This window comes from Ailuropoda melanoleuca, chromosome 5, assembly GCF_002007445.2.
Source record: "Ailuropoda melanoleuca isolate Jingjing chromosome 5, ASM200744v2, whole genome shotgun sequence".
Taxonomy (NCBI): domain Eukaryota; kingdom Metazoa; phylum Chordata; class Mammalia; order Carnivora; family Ursidae; genus Ailuropoda; species Ailuropoda melanoleuca.
The window spans coordinates 44,263,002-44,282,990 of NC_048222.1; the positions used below are offsets into that span (position 1 = coordinate 44,263,002).

General features: G+C 47.2%; 1 protein-coding gene and 2 long non-coding RNA genes across 14 annotated transcripts in view; 1 reads left to right on the forward strand and 2 right to left on the reverse strand.

Annotated features, from left to right (window-relative positions):
• TPM1 (tropomyosin 1) overlaps positions 1 to 5,018 on the reverse strand; it is a 27,073-nt gene extending 22,055 nt beyond the window's left edge. For 3 of the 11 annotated variants that reach the window (XM_034660875.1, XM_019792634.2, XM_002929813.4), the window contains exons 1-2: positions 4,781 to 5,015; positions 3,594 to 3,719 (exon numbers count right to left, since the gene is read on the reverse strand). In XM_034660875.1, the coding sequence (XP_034516766.1) occupies positions 3,594 to 3,719; positions 4,781 to 4,894 (240 nt within the window). In that variant the 5' untranslated portion in view covers positions 4,895 to 5,015. Of the gene's footprint in view, positions 1 to 3,593; positions 3,720 to 3,922; positions 4,049 to 4,780 lie in introns of all 11 variants that reach the window. The other 8 variants (XM_002929807.4, XM_011237908.3, XM_034660876.1 and 5 more) reach the window with 7 other exon arrangements.
• LOC117802358 overlaps positions 969 to 19,989 on the forward strand; it is a 27,142-nt gene continuing 8,121 nt past the window's right edge. For both annotated transcript variants that reach the window (XR_004625599.1, XR_004625598.1), the window contains exon 1: positions 969 to 1,089. This is a non-coding gene — a long non-coding RNA (uncharacterized LOC117802358). The remainder of the gene's footprint in view (positions 1,090 to 19,989) is intronic.
• Positions 12,635 to 19,989, reverse strand: part of LOC117802357 — a 73,271-nt gene continuing 65,916 nt past the window's right edge. The window contains exons 8-10 of the long non-coding RNA XR_004625597.1: positions 18,124 to 18,278; positions 17,886 to 18,014; positions 12,635 to 14,676 (exon numbers count right to left, since the gene is read on the reverse strand). This is a non-coding gene — a long non-coding RNA (uncharacterized LOC117802357). The remainder of the gene's footprint in view (positions 14,677 to 17,885; positions 18,015 to 18,123; positions 18,279 to 19,989) is intronic.

Here is a 19,989-nt window from a genome sequence, read left to right on the forward strand (position 1 = left end):
CTAACCACACAGGCTTTTCCGCCTCCCCAAACTCGCGAAGGGAAAGCCACTAACATACTGCATTGCGATTAAACCTCCTCCTAAATGCAGCCTTCCTAGGTTAGAATCTGGCTCCTGCATCTCTCCTGGCTGTTCACTTTGGCCAAATAGCTCTACTTTTCTGGGCTTCATCTATAAAAGTGGGGTTAATAGTAGTACTTTCCTCATAGGGCTGTGGCGAGGATTATGAAAATCATACAAAGCACTTAGCACAATACATTGTGCATGGTTAAATGATCGCTTTAGTGATAAAGATGCAGGCACTGTCTTAAGAGTCTGGCCGGGCGCATAGCCAGTTGTGTTCTCAGGGCCCAGAGCCTCTTTGGGGCTCACTTTCCTTTCCATAAAAACAATCATCTCGAGGGTCCCTTATACATACACACTTCTCTGGTTTTAGATCAGCCTCAGAGATCTTCTGGAATCTGATCAATTCTGGGCTGGATTGGGATGCCTTTCAAAGGCACAGCCGGGAAGGCTACAGAGCTCTATGAGAACCTCTGGCTACAGCTGGATGAAAACCCACTCTCTGGGAACTGTCCTCTGCCAATTCTCCCACTGGGCTGCATTTTTAAATGCCTTCTAAGTCTCATGGCTTTCTTCCTCACCTTTCCCACAGGAGGCCCTTCAAGTCAATTTCTGATGTGTTTAACTGTGGCAATAATGAAGAAAATAAAACCATACCTGACAACCCCCTTCCTCTGCCTGCAAAGCCCTAACATGGAACCTCCTCCTTTGCTTTCCTGACTCTTTTTCTTTGGACGTTGTCACAGTCCCCACTCAGACTCACAAACCTCAGCATGTGCCCTCACGTCCTATAGGTGGAGCCTCTCACTTTGTTTCCACACAGTTCATGTGGTCAGGCGGGGAGGTTCCAACTCCTCGCCTAGAGAAGTATAGACAGTGGGCCTCCAACTTTGAAGACAGAGGAAGGGGGAGTCTCGCTGCCTCCAGGAGGAGCCCGGGAAACTGCCGGACACTTGCAAGTGCTCTCGGCAGCCAACTAATGACTTAATGTCCTGCTTTTCAAACACCTGGGAAAGACAGTTTCAGGTGAGTTCATTTTCATGCTGATGTCATTATACAAGAGTTTAGGACAGTTCTCAACCTTGGCTGCATATTTAAAAAATACTAATGCGTGGGTTCCACTCCCAGAGATTCTGATTTAATTGACCTAGGATGCAGCCTGGATCCAGGGTTTTAAAACCTCCTTAGGAGATTCTGTTTACGTAAAGTTGAGAATTACTGATTTAGGAAGCAAAGACCTACAAGGAATAAAGACTCACATACTGCAAATATCAGATACATCGCAATTATTGAGGAAGGGGTGGGGGGGGGCTGAGAGAAAATGGAGATTTCAATCTCCTTCAACCTCATTTAGGTGGAACACCAAAAATTTCACACCCAAACCACCAGGGTTCTGCCTTGTGAATTACTTTTAAGCTAGGAAGACCCTCCTTCTGGAATAAGATTTGTAAAGTATGTTGGTAAATAGGTAGAAAAATGTTTTTAGTAGTAGGAAAAAATGAAAATGTTTTGACACTGGTGACTAATGACAGTGAAGTATCCTAATTCCAAATGTAATATGATTCTACCTCAGGAAGCTGACCCCCTACCTCCCTCTTTCTCTAATGATATCAGTCTCTTCCTCCCGAAGTCTTGACTATTTGTACTAGCTAGTAATCATTTTAAATATAGCATTTCTTCACAAATGTTCTTCAACGTCCCTACAGATTCCAAACAACCTAAAATATCTTAAAAGGGAAAACGATCAATACTACAAAAAAAAAAAAAGAAAGAAAGAAAGAAAGAAAGAAAAAGAAAAGTACCATATTAGGGACAGTTTTCTGGTAGGAAAAAAAAGAACCAAAACAAAGTTTCAAAAATTTCCCTCCCCTGCTAACCACGCCCCCCCCAAGGTGGCTTTAAAGAGCCTCATTTCCACTTCTGCCTCACCTCATTCCAGCATTCCCTTAAACAAGACTTTTTCATAAAGACATGATAGCACTGCATAGTTACAATAATCATGATCTTTTTTCCCTTTAAGAATTGTAGTGGCTTTTTTCTCCTTCTCTTGCCTTCAGTCTTACTGGGCTATTTTCAAATTCTCTGCATTCTTTTCCTTATAAGGAATATCTCTCCTTGATCTATCAGCGGCTCTTTTGAAAAAGCTAAATAAACGTCCTGCTGGAGAATTTGGGGGAGACACGCATCCTCCGTTTAACCTTATACGGAGCAGACATCTGATCTACATTACACAAAGCAGGCGCAGTTATGTGTGTTTTTTGGCTCTTTTTCTAAAGCCAGGTAGTTTGTAACTTTAAAGTTTTAGCTAAGTCAGTGCTTCTGTGAACCCCCTTTCCAGTAATCTTGATGGTCATCGAAATATTTTTGTTGATTCTAAATGTCCTGTCTGGGTTTCTCATTTACAAAGCATTCTTGGAGATTACATGTTAAGCCTTTCATGCCACAAAAAGCCTTTACTGGTTGTAAGACCCAAGACCCTCCAGCAATTTGCATTTTACTCTCATAAGAGAAATTCTGCCATTGTGCTTGGTAGTTCAACTTCTGGGCACAGCTTTCCCCTGTGCTCATACATTCTTGGAATTGTTACTAACTTCCCAAGGAATTCTTTCCTAATTGGGCCTCTAGCCTTAATGAGCTTCTACAATGGAATCCAACAGTGTGAAAAGGAGTCGTTCCTTTGGAAATCTAATGCTTGGCTTGACTTACGGGGCAGGGCAGAAGAGGCAAGCTCTTCAGACAAGATGATTCCAAAGTGCAGTGGACAAAGTGCTAGTAGAGTTTTTGCAGTGTGTGCATCACCCCTGAAACTATGTGGTGGTTGTCAGAAGGCTGACAGGTGGGGGTGGGGCAAGCAGGAGGGGCAGGGGGCAGTTAGCTCACTATACCATATAAAGCACTGAGCTATATATAACTCCCAGGGTACTTTCAGGATCTAGTGCTGTCAGACTGCAGACCCAAGCAAGTATCATCTTCCCAGGCGGATCTTAAGGGCAGGATTAAGCCTTCTCTAGTGAGAAAAGAGGTCTCAAGGGTCTCTGCACCCCAACCTCAAGCTCAGCCTTCTAAGTAAAAGTAGCACCATGCCCTTCCTTCAATTTAGAGGCCAGGTCCTCTGTACCCTGACGAGACTCACCATGGAAAACCAGGCACTCCCACCTACCAGAGGCGGAAAAGGGAAGAAAGCAAACCAGTCATTCTGTTTGCACAAACCTTGGCGATGACGCCTCAAAGGTTGCCTGCCAGGGAGGCAAGGTTCACCTCCCGCATCCAATTTCAGCCACTCCACTCCCAGCTTCTTACCCGCCCACCCCCACCCCCAGGAGGGGGAAGAAGGAGAAAGAGAGGAGTGGATGAAATATAAATGAATGTGTGCAACAGAAGTCTGAGGCAGCATCCAGTGCTCTGAGCCATGTCAGGGCTGTGTGCGGGTGTCCAGCAGGAGGAGGTGACCCTCCTCCGTTGCTCCTTGGCCATTATGGTGATCGCAGAGTGGCCAGGAGGTGAGGGAGGCAGTGTGTGGGTGCACTTACGTCCGTGGCCTTTTTCTCCGCCAGCTCCAACTTCTCCTGGGCATCTTTGAGAGCCTCGGAGTATTTGTCCAGTTCATCCTCGGTGCCCTTGAGTTTCTTTTGCAGCGACACCAGCTCATCTTCCAGCTGGGAGTTGGCCGTGGGGGACGGGGAGGGGTGGGGGTGGGGTGCAGCAGGCAGCGTGATCCCGCAGGGGAGGGGTGTGGGTGCACAGAACCAGAAGGACAGGGACAGCGGGAGAGAGACAGGGAAAGACAGGGAGGGAGAGAGAAAGAGAGAGAGACAGAGTTAGCCATTCGTGCGCCGCGCACGCCGCGCGCCCCGGGTACCTTGGCGGCGGCCTCATCCGCGGCCAGGAGGCTGTCCTCCGCCTTGTGCAGCTCCTCCAGAACCCGGTCCCGCTCGTCCTCCGACACCCGCAGCAGCTTCTCCTTCGCCGCGATGTCCTCCTCGAGCTGGGGGGCAGCGGCGGGCGGGCGCGGGCGGCCGGCACGGACCGGGTGTTAGACATACACAACACACGAGCGCCTGGTTGGCTGGGGCCCCTCGACTTGGGGCGCCGCCGACTTGGGGTTCAAGGGTCTCTAGGTAACCTCTCCCGTAGCTGGAACCGCACTGTGGCCCACCCTGCACCCCCACCTCCCGCGGGACGAGGCTCCTGCCCAGGTCTCAGCGGGCTCAAGTCCACAAATGGGGGTGCAAAAAACGCCCCTGTCTCCCTGGCCTTCGGGCCGCACTCTCTGTTCTGTCCCATCTTTGTTCTTAGGGAAAAACTTCATGACTCCCTGCGCCCCGCCCCGCCCAGTCTCTATCCCAGTTGAAGCTTTTATTCTTTCCAGTCAAAAGTCCAGAAGAACGTCTAACACTTTCTGGACTCGATTCCCCTCAAACCATCCCCCGTCCCCGATCCGACATTGATCCCAGATCCTGAGAATCAGATCCAGGACTTGAGTTGACTTTGGCGGGCTCTGGGAAGCAGAGGAGGGAAATCAACGTCCCCAGACGACACCAAAAAGTTAGAATAAGCCCGAGTCTTGCTCTTCCCCTCCCCCTTCGCAGCTGCGCGTCCCTGGCCGCCCAGGAGTGGGGGGTGGCTCCCGGTCCCCGGGGTGAGAGGCCGGGAAGGGGTGCCAAGCGGCCAGGTCTCGGGGGCACCCGGGCGGGCGCAGGGCCGGGGAGGCGCAGACCTGCTTGCTCCTGTCCTCCGCCGCCTTCTTATCGGCTTCCGCCTGCTCGGCTCGATCCAAGGCGTTCTCCTTGTCGAGCTTGAGCATCTGCATCTTCTTCTTGATGGCGTCCATGGTGGCGGCGGCGAGGGGCCCTGGGGCTGCGGCGGGAGCGGCGAGGCGAGCGCGCGGTGGGGCGGCGGAGCCGGAGTGCGAGCGCGGAGCCGCCTGCTGCTCCCAGATATGTACTTTCTCAAGGGGGCGACCGCATTCCTCGAGACAGCCAATACTTTTTTGGAAAAGCTTTTTTCTCCTGCCCCCTTCCCCCCGTCTCCTCCCTCCGCCCCCTGCCCCCTCCCCGCTCCTTCCCGCGGGGGCCGCGCGCCCATTCGCTGCCGCCTGCCGGCCTCCCAGTTGACGGTGGATATGACTATATATGGGGACCCGAGCCGCCGAGGCGGCGGCCGGGCGAGGCCGCCCTGTTCCCAAACCTGCGCGCCAGGGAGAGGGCGCGGGCCTCGCTGGGGCCGAACCGGGCCGAGGCACCGACCTCTGCCCTGTGCCCTCCGCGCCCCCCCCCGAGGCCCGCGCCCCGCCGTCAGGGTCCCCAGCCGGGCCGGGCCCCAGGAGGCCGGGGGAGCGGGGCAGGTAGTGGGTGCGGGTCGCCCGGGGGAGCGGCCAGACCCCGGCGCTCTCAGCATTCGGCCCCGGGGAGGGGGGCAGCAGCCGCCTCGCCCGGCCCCAGGCCTGCGCGTTCCCCGCACCCGCCGCGTGCTTTCCGCGCAGCTCTCGGCTTGCCAGGTGTCATCTGGGCGCTCCCTCTCCGGAGGAGGGAAGGGATTGTTGAGAGGAAGACCTGGGGGCCCCTCCTGAGACTTTCCCGCTGGTGCGGGTCAGGGTGTCTGGGAATCTGTCTTCTGTGTGCCCTTCTCCCTATGGGTACTTTAGCGACACAGAACCCAGTTGGCTTAGTTGTGCGTGTGCCTGTGTGTGATGATGGTATGGCAAAGGGTGGGCTGTGTGTCAGTGTGTAGGTGGGTGCTTGGAAGTTTAAAGAGAAGGAACTGTGAGCTTGGACTCAGGCACCGTGGTCTTCAGTCTCTATCACCAGCAGCTGTGTGACCTTGATGAGTAACTTAGCTTCAGTCTTTTTTTAAACCCAGGGGGTAGATGATCCCTGAGGTGCCTCCAGATCTAACTCTCCATCATTATTCTTGCACGGATTTCAGGGAGTCAGCCTCTTTCCATGTTCAGATGCTCAGATACCAGGTTGCCAAAACCCTGGCTAAGTGTTATCCCAGCTAAGTCATTGTATCCACAGCCATAGCTCCCAGGAGGGATCAAGTCCAGCTGTGTATAGTGAGCTCTGCTTGGAGGCAGGAGGATTTCCCCTCCATCTCTCACTCTTCCCAGCCCCCAAGGGGGAAAAGAGCTTTGGTGGGAGGGAAGAAAGGGGGCTGCCCTAGGGCCCTGTCTGACACTGGCGAGGGCAGAGTTGGTGAGGGTCTTGTTAACAGTCCTCACAGAGTAATTCACAACCTGTACTACATGGATACCGAATATTCCCCAGACGGTGTCTGAGCAGTTTAGGCAGGCCAAACAACTTGTAAGTCCTTCAGAGAATGATCAAGTTCCTCTCCAGGATTTTATCAGATTTCTTCTACTAACCCAACTGCCCAGGTAGGAAAAAATACCCTGACCTAATGGTCAGAACATTAGACCTGTGTGCATAGGAGCTGCCTGGCACAGAAATTCACCAGGACCCTTTAATCACCATGTCAACCCAGCCACTGGAGCACAGAAAAGGTTCAAGGCCTCTGGGCAATATACAGATGCACGGATCACAGGTAGCTGACTCCTTAGCTTGGACCTCAGCACAGGGGACAAGAGTAGGGACTCAGGAGTTGGACTGCAGATTCCAAACCTGGCCTGGCTACCTCCTTGCAATGTGGCCCTAGCCAGGTTACAACCTCTTTAAGCCCCTGTTTTCTCTTCTGTAAAAGTAGGTGTAGAAAGTCTTCCTTCTTAGGGTTGTCACAAGGATGAAAATGAGATAAAGAGTGAAAAGCATTTGTCTAGCACATAGCAAAGTGCTCGGTCGATAGTGGCTATTTGGGTGGCAGACAGCAAATAATTTCTCCTCTCTGGGATTCAATTTTCTCATCTATGAAACTAAGCAACTGAACTAGAGAAACTCCTGGAGAGATCATATATTACTGACTTACCTCCACTGTGCATAATAGTGCAGAGGAACTCCTTAAAGTTTCCGTGAATGTCCAGTGCTACAGATGATTCATTAAACACACTGTTGGTGAGCACCTGCTGTATACTAGGCAGGCACCAAGCTCTGGGATTCCAAAATGAGTAAGACATGTTCACGTCCTCCACATGTTCAGCATGAGCAGGGGTGGGGATGAATTCAGAGGAGGAAGAGCTAAAAATGACCACAGGTCATAGCAGACAGAAAAAAACTTTTCTGAAAATGGTGGGTCTTAAACTGATTCTAGAGGGGTGTCTGGGTGCCTTAGCTGGTTAGGCATCTGCCTTCGGCCGGGGTCATGATCTCAGGGTCCTGGGATTGAGGCCCGCGTTGGGCTCCCTGCTCAGAGGGGAGCCTGCTTCTCCTTCTCACTCGGCCACTCCCCCTGCTTGTGCTCTCTCACACTTTCTCTCAAATAAATAAATAAAATCTTAAAAAAATAAACTGATTTTAGAGGAAGGGTAGCAGTTGGAGAGAAGGGTATTGTATGAGCCAAGAGAAAAACAAGGAATGTGTGACGGTGGTTGCACAGTAGGTGTATTTGGGGGTAAAATGGGACATGAGAGTGAACAGATAGATGGGGGCATATGGGACTTGAATTTCAGGGTTCACATGTTCAGGTCTTCTTCTGTGGGTTGAAGCCATCCACTTCTGTTCCCCTCCCTGCACCTCCCACCTAAGTCTATGTTCAGAGGAGGAAGACTGTGGTGTCCAAGTGTGGAAATAGAGCTGCATAGAGCCAATTTTTAAAAATCCAGTAGTACCACATCATTGATCCCTAAACTGATGGGTTAACACAGCAGGTCCCTGGGCTCAGTAATTTCCATTTCACCACCGTTGAGAGTTTGCTCCATAAACAGCCTGACAGGCAGACCCCACCCAGCTTGACGTACTGCGCATCCATGACCTCTCTGTCATCAAGAGCAAGGACAAGCAAACATCATGACTTAACTCAAACAATTTCTTCCTTACTGGACAGGTCTCTTGGTGGCTGGAGGAGATCAAGGGGGCTGGGCTGGACAGCCACGTGCTGCAGTATACATCCCTGTTCCCAGCAGATTGGCCATGACTCAAGGACAGATCCATAGGCTAACCAGGGACCTAGGTTGCAGCCTATAAGACAGAGGGACTGGGCTACTCAACTTCTCTCTCACTGCACTTTGAATGAAGGAACATGTTAAATATGAATCATTAGCTGTGGCTGCTGAAACAAAAGGGGTTTGCAGTCTTGGGCTGGAGATGTCTTGAATGAGGGCAATTAAGGCTATTCATGCATATTTGGGCTTTCTCTCCAGTCTGGGTCTTGGTAGGATTGCACATCCCCACTCTGCCAAGTTAGTGGTGGTCAATGACTTGTTTTGGCCAAGGAAATGTGAGCAGAAGTGACATATGGTGGACTCTTTAAGAGCACATACGTCCTCGTGTTCCTTTTTCAAGACTGTTGCTGCTCTGTCATTCTGGGTTCCTAAGTAGCTATGATAAGAGGAATTCCCTTTCTCCCCCAACTAACCCTTGGTAGACAAGTAGCCTGAGTGAGATATAAACATTTGCTATTCTAGGCCACTGAGATTGGGGGTTACTGAAGCATAACTAGTTTCTCTTGACTAATATACCGCAATAGGCCATGCATCCTCTAAGTTATGAGGAAGCAGAGAAATTGGGTTATGGAGCAAGAATGGAACAGACTTATCAAGATAAACAGGAACACCATGGAGTGAAAGAGACTGGGAGAATCTGATCATATTTCAGTTCCAAGGGTCTTTATAATAACTCTTTCTTTCCTGGGGTAACACGAGAGACTCTGTTCTTTGAAAGTAAAAAGCTGACCAAATCATGCTGGTGTAGAAGTCTGCACAACACCCTTGGCCCCGAGCTCTGTGTGGACACTAAGAACATCCATGGAATTTCCAGATTTCTCCAGGGCTTGGTATCAGTCATTTCTCAATAAATGTTTGCTGAATGACAGTTTATTGGCTATTAGTCATACGAGTAAGTAGGAGAAACAATACTGGGAAGGAAAGATAATAAAACTAGGTGCAAAAGATTCATTTCCATTGAAAATATGGATTCTATGCTTTATTTTCTGAAGAATAAATATAAGTATTGTGATAGAGTAGGACAAATGTGCCTCAAATATTTATTGAACACCTTTGGTGTCCAAGGCATTTAACTAGAGTTTATGAGTTCAGGGAAGGTGGATAAGAGACATAGATCTTTTCCTCTAGGAAAATACGTACGTTGCAGATAAAACCCTCTCTCTGAGGGTCATTTAATGTGTATTTCCAACAGCATTATGGCCATTGTCCCAAATGCTGTCTGGGCCCCCTATAGCTATGAGGATCACATATCTCAGGTTTTCTAGGAGAGCTTTAATATTAAATATACTGTCCCTTTGCCCCCATAAGAGCACCCCTAATTGCCACACTACATTTCCCAGTATTTGGTTTGAAAAGAGAGTTAACATAAGCAGTGCCTGCTACTGAGACACCTTTAACAGGAACACTTACTTGAATATGTACATGAGGATTTGTCTAAAAACATAAAACCAAAACAAAAACCTCATTAACTGATAGTCACACCTTGTTTCATAGCCACAGCTCTGTGTACGGTGACTGCCCCAGAGTCAACAGTGCTGACTCAAGCAATTAAGGGAAAGTGAAGAATCTATAATTAAATCAAGAGACAATTGCTTCTTCTACTGGGTTTTGGAATGCAGCGTGTTATTATGCTCATGGCTCATTGTCTCACGGAACAAGATACAGCGTGTCCTCCTTACCCACAGGGGAGTTTTCTTTCTCATGGGCTTGGGATGCCACCACTAAGGACCCAAGGAAAATAGGCTCTGCTTCTGGGAAGGGTTCAGAGCTCTGAGAAAAGCCTTTAGGCCCCATGGATGCTTCCTTCGAGTGCGGGCACTAACTGGATGGTTTGCACAGGCAAAATGGTTCTCCCACTACAAAAAAAGGCCTATGGCTTTTCCTGCCTTATATCTTCTCTTCTTACAACAACACCAACTATGTATAGGATTGTTCAAGCCTGACTTGTGGAATTTAGCAGCCTCAAGAACAGCAATGTTCCCTATGTCTGTACAGTTTATTTGTTTATTATCTTCTCCTCACAGCTTATGACAGCATCAGGATAGGACTATTATTCCCACTCTACAGATTGGAATATCAAGGGCACTGCCAGATCACCAAGCTGGGAGGTGGCAGTGCAGGGACAAGAACAGCGATGTCCTGGCTCCCAGCAAGGGTTCTCTTTCCATTAACCTTGCACCAGCCCGTGTTTATATTAATCTTCATATTTAAAAGCAACACATTACAAGGTGAAGAGGAGAACAGAGGGCCACCAGAGGTCATTTCTACATATGAACGTGGTTGACAGATGACAGTAGTGAGGCTGGGACTGAAAGGGTGTGTTATCTTGTATGGGCCCAGCTCTGTACCGCAGCCCCAACTCCTAAACCCCACCCTCTGCTGTTGGGAGAACCCGGGCCGAGGAGACTTTCCCTCCTCTCACGTTGATGGCTCAAGATGGGACAGGAAGGACATCTTCATGAAGAGAGAAGGGCAGGTGTATTAATTTTGTTCCTAGTAGTTTCAAGGGAGAGTCGAGGTAATTGCTAGAAATCTACACCTGCTTCTCTCAAAACCCATGGGTTGGCAAAGGAATGAGCCACCAATCAATCCAAGTAGTACATTTGCGGGGGGGGGGGGGAAATGAAGACATAATATGTGGTCAGGATAGCAGCTAGTGCTTCCTCAAGACTCAGGCTGTGCCGAAAGAAAGTGTCCACAGGCTTTGCAGTCCAGAGACTCGAGCCAGCCTCAGGGGCCACATTGCAGCTTTGAACGATTTTAATCATTACTTCCCAGCAAAGCCCGCATTCTTTTCATATTGGATGCCACCTGTTCATTTTTATATTTTTATACTTGGTTCTCAAGTTTCCACTGATGTCCTTAACAGGAACATATGTGAAAATGACCTTTGCAGCTTCCCAAGTGGCAGGCAGAACTCCACTCTTAATCTGTAGACCATGAAATCGGATGCAAAAGGGCCCGTGGAGGTGGACAAGCCAGAGCCCCCCGCTCTAGCTGACATCTAGCTGCTGCTCACCCAGGCTCTCGGAGGGCTGCTGTGTGAGGCGTACTCCAACTAGAGATTTCCAAAACTTTTGTCCCTGCGACTTTGCCATACCCATGACCAACAGTTTAATTTTCAGTGGAGATTATTTGCCTTGGAGGCCTATGGGTAGGCCCAGGTGACTGAAAAGAAGCACTGGACTTTGGTGTTTTTGTAAAGACCCTTTCTTGGCTGACTAGCAAAACCCTTCTCCCCAAGCACTTTCTGCTGGGACCTTGGCTTCTGCTTAAGAAAGCCCGTTTTCTTGATTTAATAGAAATTGCTATTTCTCAGTAGAAATGCTTCTTTGAGTGTATGTTCTCCGGAGGACCATTTCCACCTCAATAACTTCAGTGGAGGAAAGAGCCAGACCTTTCTGACTGCTCGAGATGGAGGAGACTCTGTTCTCTTTCTGAGGTGTTGTCGTTTGAGGAGGGAGTTCCTGCCTGCAGGCAAGGTTCCAGAAGAGGCTGTTTATTTTTAGCACGGCCTTCTTTCCTTCCCAGCACCTGCCGTGATCTGTAACCCAAGGGGCTACTTAAATGCTAGTGAGATGACTGAGGACAAGGGAACCTGAGCTAATGTCCTAAAATACCACCCAAGGGAGGCTTTTCTTGCAAGAGCCAGTTCATTTCTAGCTCTGTTGCTTTTCTTGTTCCTCGCCCAAACTGTGGGGCTGTTACAGATCCTGGCCAAGCTGTGTGACTTCTGCCTTGGGAAGAGGTTGGAGAAAACCACTGGATCTGTTGACCTCAATGGCAGCCAGTTTAGTTATAATGATTCTACTCTTGGCTCCCATCTTCAGTTTTTTCCTCTACTGTTTATGCCAGACAGAGGCCACAAGAGGCTCTCAACACATATTTCCCTGAAGGAAAATCCTCCTTTGATATCCATGAAAATATGTGAAGATGAGAGACAAAGTCCAGCTAATGCTTTAGATTGGATGATGATGATGGGGATGCAAACGTCTTTCTCATGGCAGATATAACTCATTGAATTCATTACCCCCTAAAGATGGTGCAAGCTGGAAATAGAAATATGTTCTCAAGGAGCCTGATACATTTGTGGAGGACAGATGCATCATGGGTCATGAAGGACAATGAGAACGTCTTAGGAGGTCTCTAATCCTGGAGTTTGACATCAGCCGATGCTATCCACCACATTCCTCAGGGCCTGTCACATGTGCAGGACTGTGCTGATAAATTCTAGGGCTAGCCCATGGGGAAGTTCTTCTGTGCATCTGCTGACATCTTGGGCTCCTCTAAATTCTCCCAAATGCCATGGAGGGCCTGGTTATGAAGTCAGGAGCTTATTTCCAAAGGAAGTGAACCAGAACTTAAATATTTAAATGTGTTTTGTCCCCTGTAAAGTGGTCAGTTTTAATTTACTTGGCTGAAAAATGTAAGCAGTGAATCATACATAGTGATATAATTTAGTAAAAAATGACAGGTACACTTTATGTAATATATATGTGTAATATATATGGGTACATACACAAACATAGAATAATTGGAAAGTTGCATATCAATCTGTTAACTAAATTCATTTCATCTGAGGACTAGGGGGGAATAGGATTGACTATGGTAGTCAGAAGTATAGCCATGTATTTAAGGTTACATTTTTATAAGTGGAATATTTCTATGAATTATATAATTAAAGTGTTAACAATCTATTTTTTCTTTACCTTACTTTCAAAATATATATATTCTTGAGTATAATATAGAAAATTCTGGAGGGTTATAATCGCCTGAGTCCCTTAGAGGAAGGAATGCTAACCAAAGTCACACAGCAATTAAAAATCAATTAAAAATATAGTGGTCGATCTCCTTCGGGTCACCCAACTGTTTTTAAGTGTCTGTGATTTGTCAGGCATAACACTTGGTACCAGAAATTAAAAATGAACAACCCAGCATTCTGACCTCTTCGAGATCTTTTATTTCTAAGTCTCTGCTTGTGGCAAAGTCAAATTTCAAGCCATCCACTGGAACTCCTGTTAGTACAATTTTACAAGCCACCCCCCCCCCATAAAATTAGTTTCATTACTCCATCATCTCGTGTTTGGACCCAAAGCAACGTGCCCTTGGCTTGATCACACCAAATTTGCTGCACCTGGTTCCTGATGACTTACGAATGTTTCCAAAATGCAACCTACCTTCAAAGGATCAAGATCTGTCTCACTCGGCAAAGTCAAAAGAATGTGCTACAGAGACGAAGGGAGTAGAGGCACCAAATGTGGAGCTCAAAAATACTTCCGGAAAAGATTCAAATGAAAGAAAATATGCACAACATTGACTAAAGTTTCTTGGATGATGGGATTATGAGACATTTCTGAAATGCTTTCTATACTTCCCAAAGTTTAAAAAATGAATTTGGGGGCACCTGGCTGGCTCAGTCGGTAGAACATGTGACTCTTGACGTCGGGGATGTGAAGTCAAGCCCCATGTTGGGGGTAGAGATTACTTTAAAAAAAAAAAGTAAAAACAAATATGTTTTACTTTTATAATAACGATAAATCAATAAATGTTAAAAAGTTCCTTTAACGATCAGCAACAATGTTTTAGCCATAACTACGAGGCCTCCCCAAGGAGCAGTTTTGAAAGAGACAGTGCTTATAATTCTAAGTTGCCTGTTAGGTTACTCGTTGTTTTCTGCACGGTTCTTATTTCACAATCGCGGGCTATTTGTGTACTTGTCTTAATGCCTCTTCTAACAGGAATGCTCCTTGAGTACTATCCCTCTTCCCCCCAGCACCCAGCTTAGGACTTCCACTGAATAATAAGACGAGTAATTATAGCAGCAGACTCCCTAGACCAGGCCTGAACCCAGGACAGGCACCAGAATTCCCTTCTTTGACTGCTAGTTTGCCAGGAATAGGCCTGCAACGTATGTTTATTGAGTGAATGAATGATCCGTGTGTGTGTTAAGAAAGTGCAGCCCAAGATCTTGCAGTTACACATCATTAACAGCAACAGGAAAGCCCACAGCCAGCATCTTCTCAGCTAAGAGAAGAGAGAAAGCAAAGCTCACCATAGTTTGTTTTCATCCCTGCTCACTATCTGTCAGCCTTGACATCTGAGCAAGGATGGTGAGCTCATGGCTGGGAATGCTCCCAGGTACGTGGTTAGTGGGGAAGCTGTTACCCATGTCCTTCTCTTCTCATCCACCAAATTCTTCCAAGGCATGAGTGCTGGTGGTGGCTCGCTGGGACCCTCCATTCCAGGGAACCCATGGTGGGTGTGTTCCTTGGTGTGAACATTTCTTCTTGGTGCTTGCTGAGCCAGTGGGCCTGGGTGCCCTGGTATTGCTAGAGACAAATAGAAGCCAAGAAGTAAGAGCCCAGTCACTGAGCACATGTGATCTAGTGAGGGGCCAGGCCACACAGGAGCCCTCCTGTCCAACCCAACAGCCTAGAGGTCAGCACAAGGATGTAGACTGCCATGTTTGGGGGAAAAATGCCTTCTTGGGCTTCGGAGTCACCCAGGTAAGAGTCTGAATAGGGATGAAAGTCCTTAATGTCTCCCAGCCTCAGTTTCTCCTGCAAACCAGAGACAAAAAATACCCACTTCATAAAATTGTTAGGAGGAGTAAGTGTAAGAACAAAATCACCATGTCTGTTGCTTCCCTTCCAACTTTCACATATGGGAAAATGACCAGCAAACTAATGATTTCCCATTTACCCCTTGAAACAAACAAGCTCACTGGTCTTGCCAGTAGATGTGCCTTCAGTATAAACCATTGATAAATGAAACTGAGTATTTCGTATCGTATTTCACATGGAGGAGTCAAGCATACAAACCTCTGTTTATACCTTCTTAGGAGCTGGGAATTATTCTTTTAAAAATACAGGTTTTGGAATTAGAATGAGTGACCTGAATGACCTGTCACTAAAACCTCTCTGTGCCTCAGTCTCCTCATCTGAAAAATGAGGATAAATAACGATACACCATCGGATTGTGGTGATAATTGAGCTACTTAATGAATGTACACCACAAGTGCCTGCCACGTAGAAAGGTTCAGTAAATACTACTACTATAATTATTTTGAATTTATCGGAAGGTCCAAAGCATGTAAACATATGCTCACACACATATGTGTGTTTGTTGGTCTGTGTATAAAACATTAGCCCAAACACATTGTTTTCACACCATTTGGGGTTGACTTCTTAGCAATGAGCTCTTCTCCACCCCAAACTCTTCTCAGAACAAGGCTGCTCTTCTGTGACCTGGCCTTCTGATTCCTATGCTCTTCCAAACCACTTAGGTTAGTCGTTTTAAACAGATATCACTTGTATGAAATGCTAGGGAGGTGGATCCTTGAAGTCCTGCCAGAATTGTATCAGGTAGGCTCTGGGGGCAAGTCAAGACCTGACCTTTATTTGTTTTATTTTTAAATTTTTTATTGACATGTACCATACATGGGGATGTACATATATCATAAACATACAGCTCACTGAATTCTCACAAGCTCAACAGACCTGTGTAAACCAGCACCCAGACTGGGAATCAGAACATTCCTGAAGCCCCTCGTGCTCCTTCCATATACTATCTCTCTAAGGGTAACCACTATCCTGATTAGTTGTTTCCTGGTTTTGAACTTCATATAAATCTGGCTTTTAAATTTTGAGCAGCTCAGTGCCTATTTGTTTCTCCCCCAAATCTACACTGTGATTAAGTTTTCACCTGTTTTTGATGATTAATGCAAGTGTCAGCAAGCTTTTATTTACCGGCAACCACATGCAAGACACTGTGTTAAGTAAAGCAACGAGGCAAAAGGAGCTTGGTGTCTTTGGTGAGTGATTTTTGCAATCTTTCTCACAGGACCAACTCGCTGAGCTCTTTCTCTCTAAATGAGGTCCAAGTTTCCCATACTCTGCTCTCTTGCCTGGCTTCCTCCCTATGTTCTATCCATGGAAGTAAGCCTTCCTTGGTAAAGGTCCCAACAGAAACCTACCAATGTGTCTGATTTCCAACTCCAGAATTCCAGGACAAGTATCTGACTGGCCTGCCTTGGCCCACTCGTGGTCATATCAACTGTGGCTAGAGGGTTAGGGACATAGGGCGCTAAGGGCTGTGGACCCACCTCTGAGAAGAGGGAGCGCTGCTGAGGAAGGGGGAGAGCCTTGGCTTAGAGGTTCTCAGCAAGGACCAGGGTACAAACTGGCTCCTTCCCGCTCTGGATAGTCTATGATTTCTTTTCCTTATATACAGGTCCTTGACCCAAAGTCTAAACTGATTTATTCATTTTCTGTACCAAATTTGAACTGGAGCACTTCAGAAATAACAGTGCTCGTGGAGGACTAAGACCGATGCTCTCTGAACTCCCATTTGAGGGAGCCTTTCTGGCTTTGATGCAGCAACCAGCCACTCAGGATGGCGGCCCTTTCATCTCGCTCTGAGGATCAGCTGTGGTTTTATAGACACACGTGCTCTACAGTCTCTCCCTGGTTTGGGCAGGGGTGGGGGTGGGGGGAGGTGTGTTCTATCACAGCCAGACTTGGCCCCTAAAAACTAATTTCCTAGACACAGGGACCACCAACTGTTTATGATGATGATGATGGTTGCAGAGCATTGGAATTCCTGCCCAGATGCCAAAAGTCACCCATGTAGAGGAGTGTTTGCAAAGGCGTCCTGAATCCTGCATAAGCTCGGGGTCAGGGTGAAGAGCATAATGCTGGGTCTATGGTTCCAGCTCTGCTTATGTCATGTGTGGAACAGAGATGGAAGCAGGGAACTGTGCGAGCCCATTACTATTGCTGCTCCTTATTTTTATGAACGTGCAAGCTGGGGCAGAGAGTGGTTAAGCACAAGACAAGGAAAGCTATTATCATTTACAAAAAGCTTTCCTCCTGATTATCTCATTTCATCCTCAAGAAACCCCATTTTATGGATGAACTTCTTTCGGCTCAGTTTTCCAATTTTGCACGGGTTATATGTGGCAGAGGTGGGACACAGATTCAGAGCTCTGACTTCATTCCCCTATGGCAAATCAACAAATGGCTGTGAGAAGCAGCTGATGGTGAAGCATGCCTTCAAATGACCCAGGTGACATTCTGATGTTTCAGAGACTGGTGAGCTCACATACAGATGGAGGAGACTGAGGAAGGACTGAAGGAAAAGGTAATATCTCGACTGAGTTCTTGTCAGTGGGCAGTACTGGACAAGCATAATTTGAAGGAAGGGTACTCCAGGGGGGAAGGACATGAGCTCGAGCCTGGGGAGGAGGAGAAATAGTGGGAATATTCTGACAGGTGGGAGCAGACGGGACAGTGTGTCATCAACCTACAGGTGGAGGTCTGTGATCTCAGAATCCCCTGACCATGTTTCTTCAGCTTCTCTGGGTGCCTGCAGTTAGGGACGGGGTAGGGGCAGGGGTGCAGCGCCATATTATTTACAAGTGCTGGGGAGATCCAGCAACTTTCTAAAAGAAGGAACAATAAAACTTTTATAGACTGTTGCAGAGTCAGTTGCACCATAAGGTAGAGGCAGGTTCTGTGTGTATGTGTTGGGAAGTTTGCAGGTCAGGGTGAGCGGATGGGAAGCAGGCTGGTGAGGGGTGGGGGTGGTGGGGGCTGTAACAGCTTCTCTGGTCCCATGTTAGTTTCCACCGCCAGAAGCGTGCTTTATGGGAGGACAGGATCCCTTTTCTGAGGCTCAGTTTCCTCATCTACAAAATGGGAGGTCATAACACCACTCAGGATTGCTGCAAGAAACCAATGAGATGCGTCAGTTTGTCTTGTGGCCTTACTTTCATTGTTATTTTATACAGTTATTAAGTTTCATCCTTCTCACAGGTGCATATCTTCCCAATTAGAAAACCACAGTCTTTGGGGGGGTAGGGGCCATGTCATCTTCTTCTTTTAATCTTCCATAGTGCCTGACACACACACAACAAATTGTTTCAACAAAGTTGGACCAACTCTTAGTAAGGTATATTTACCCATGGCATGAGCCAGTCCCTGGGTGTAGTTTTTTTGGAGCCTTACCTTAGTTCCTGAAACTGGAATGAGTCAGGTCCCAGTGAGCTGAAAAGAGCAAGGTGGATTTCACACCATCTTTCAGTACTCATCTGTAAAGCTGCATCGAGGCCCCTGTTGTATGCCTGGCCATGAGTGAGTTCTATTACACTAGATTTTCTGCTCTAAAGAAATAGATTATTTTAGAATCAAGAACATGAAATGTGTTTAGGTGATGATAAATTAACCATCAAGTTATTGAAAATGAGTGTCTTGTCCTTTCTGCTGCTACAGGCTCATCAGCAGAAGAACAGAGTTAATCCCTTCCCCCCCCCCCAACCGCTGACCCTCACTGTGTAGGGGACTGGCTTTCCTGTTCTTGAGTCCTGCACAACTTGCTCTGGGGTATGGGATGGAGGGCTGAACATGGACAGTTTTTGTGTGTATGATTGAAAGATCAAGAGGATAAACATCGAGCATCAGGGCTTTTTTGGAAGGTTTAGGCCCAGCTAGGAGGAAGGCTTGATTGTCCTAGAGGAGAAGGGATCAGGCTTGGGGCTTGGGTGGGGAAGAGGATGCGAGACCTTCATTCCCGAGTGTGGCAGGAACCAGGATGGGCGGTGGATGCTTAAGGACCATGGCGAAACACCATGTCTGTGGAGCTTTAGCTCCTTCCCATAGCTGATCTTGGTATGGTGGTCATGGCTATGTTTGTGGAGCAGCCCTCCTTTGAATGGGTCTTACAAGCTTGGGCCAGGGATCCTAACTGACCATGGTAGACCACAACTAGAGGACTTGCTCCTATTTTCTCATGGGTCATGAAAGCTCTGGGGAAGGGGCAAGAGAGCCACAAAATATGACCAACTTGGAACTTCGTACTGAGGTTGGTTTAATCGGGAATTGGAGCCTGATTTGATTTAATTCAGAAACATTTCAATAGTAACAATTCTTACAGCTCAAGCAAGGAACAAAAATTTATGTCCATTAAGCTAACAGTGGTGAATGTTGTGTAGAGAAATTGCCATAGAAAACTCTCCTGGACCTGAACATTGTGCGTTGAGGGTGGGAGAGGGCAGAGGTTGACATGGAAGAGTTCAACATCAATCTGCATGATCTTTGGGGGATAAAGTTGTTGTTGTTGTTGTTGTTGTTGTTGTTGTTTTTGGAGAGTTTACTTTTGGGATGAGTACCTGGAAACTTTGTGTCTTTGATATATTTGAAAAACTAGGAGGTGCTACAAAACCACAGGTAATCTCTGTAGTGTTAGGGGGGAATTTGGATTCGAGCTTGTCCTCTCACATTGTGTTACACTTTTGTGGTTAGAGGAGTATCCAGTTTTAGAAGAAAGCAAGGATATTTTGGGAAGTGAGGGCCTTACTTTGACTACTCTGTATTTTGTTTCCATTCATTTATCTCCGGAGCTCCTGCATTAAGTCCTTCTTTTGTCAGTGAAGTTTCCTGCCTTGGCTCTCCACTAGAGTCTCCCAATCTGGTATCATCAGACTGGGGACATTGTCTATTGCTCCAGAAGTCCAGGGTCTACAAAAGGGAAAACCGTGAAGGTATGGTTAATGAGAGACAGCTTCCCCTTCGATTTTGATATGGAAGGACTGTATTATAGCCCCCTATTTCAAATCAAGGTGAATTCAGACTTAGGAGCCAGTTTTGATGGAGGATCAGAGGTTGAAATAAGCGAAGTGAATATGGTGGGAGCTCTACTAGTGGGAAGGCAAGATGGTCTGGCTAAGAAGGTCCAAGTGCCAGGTGAAGGGGGAAGGGTGTTCCTTAGGGCAGCAGCTCACGGATGTTTTGTCAGGTTGAGGATGAAGAATCATAGTGGGAGAAAGTCAAAGCCAAAACCAAGGGTACCATAACAGGTGTTAAATCCAAAAGGTG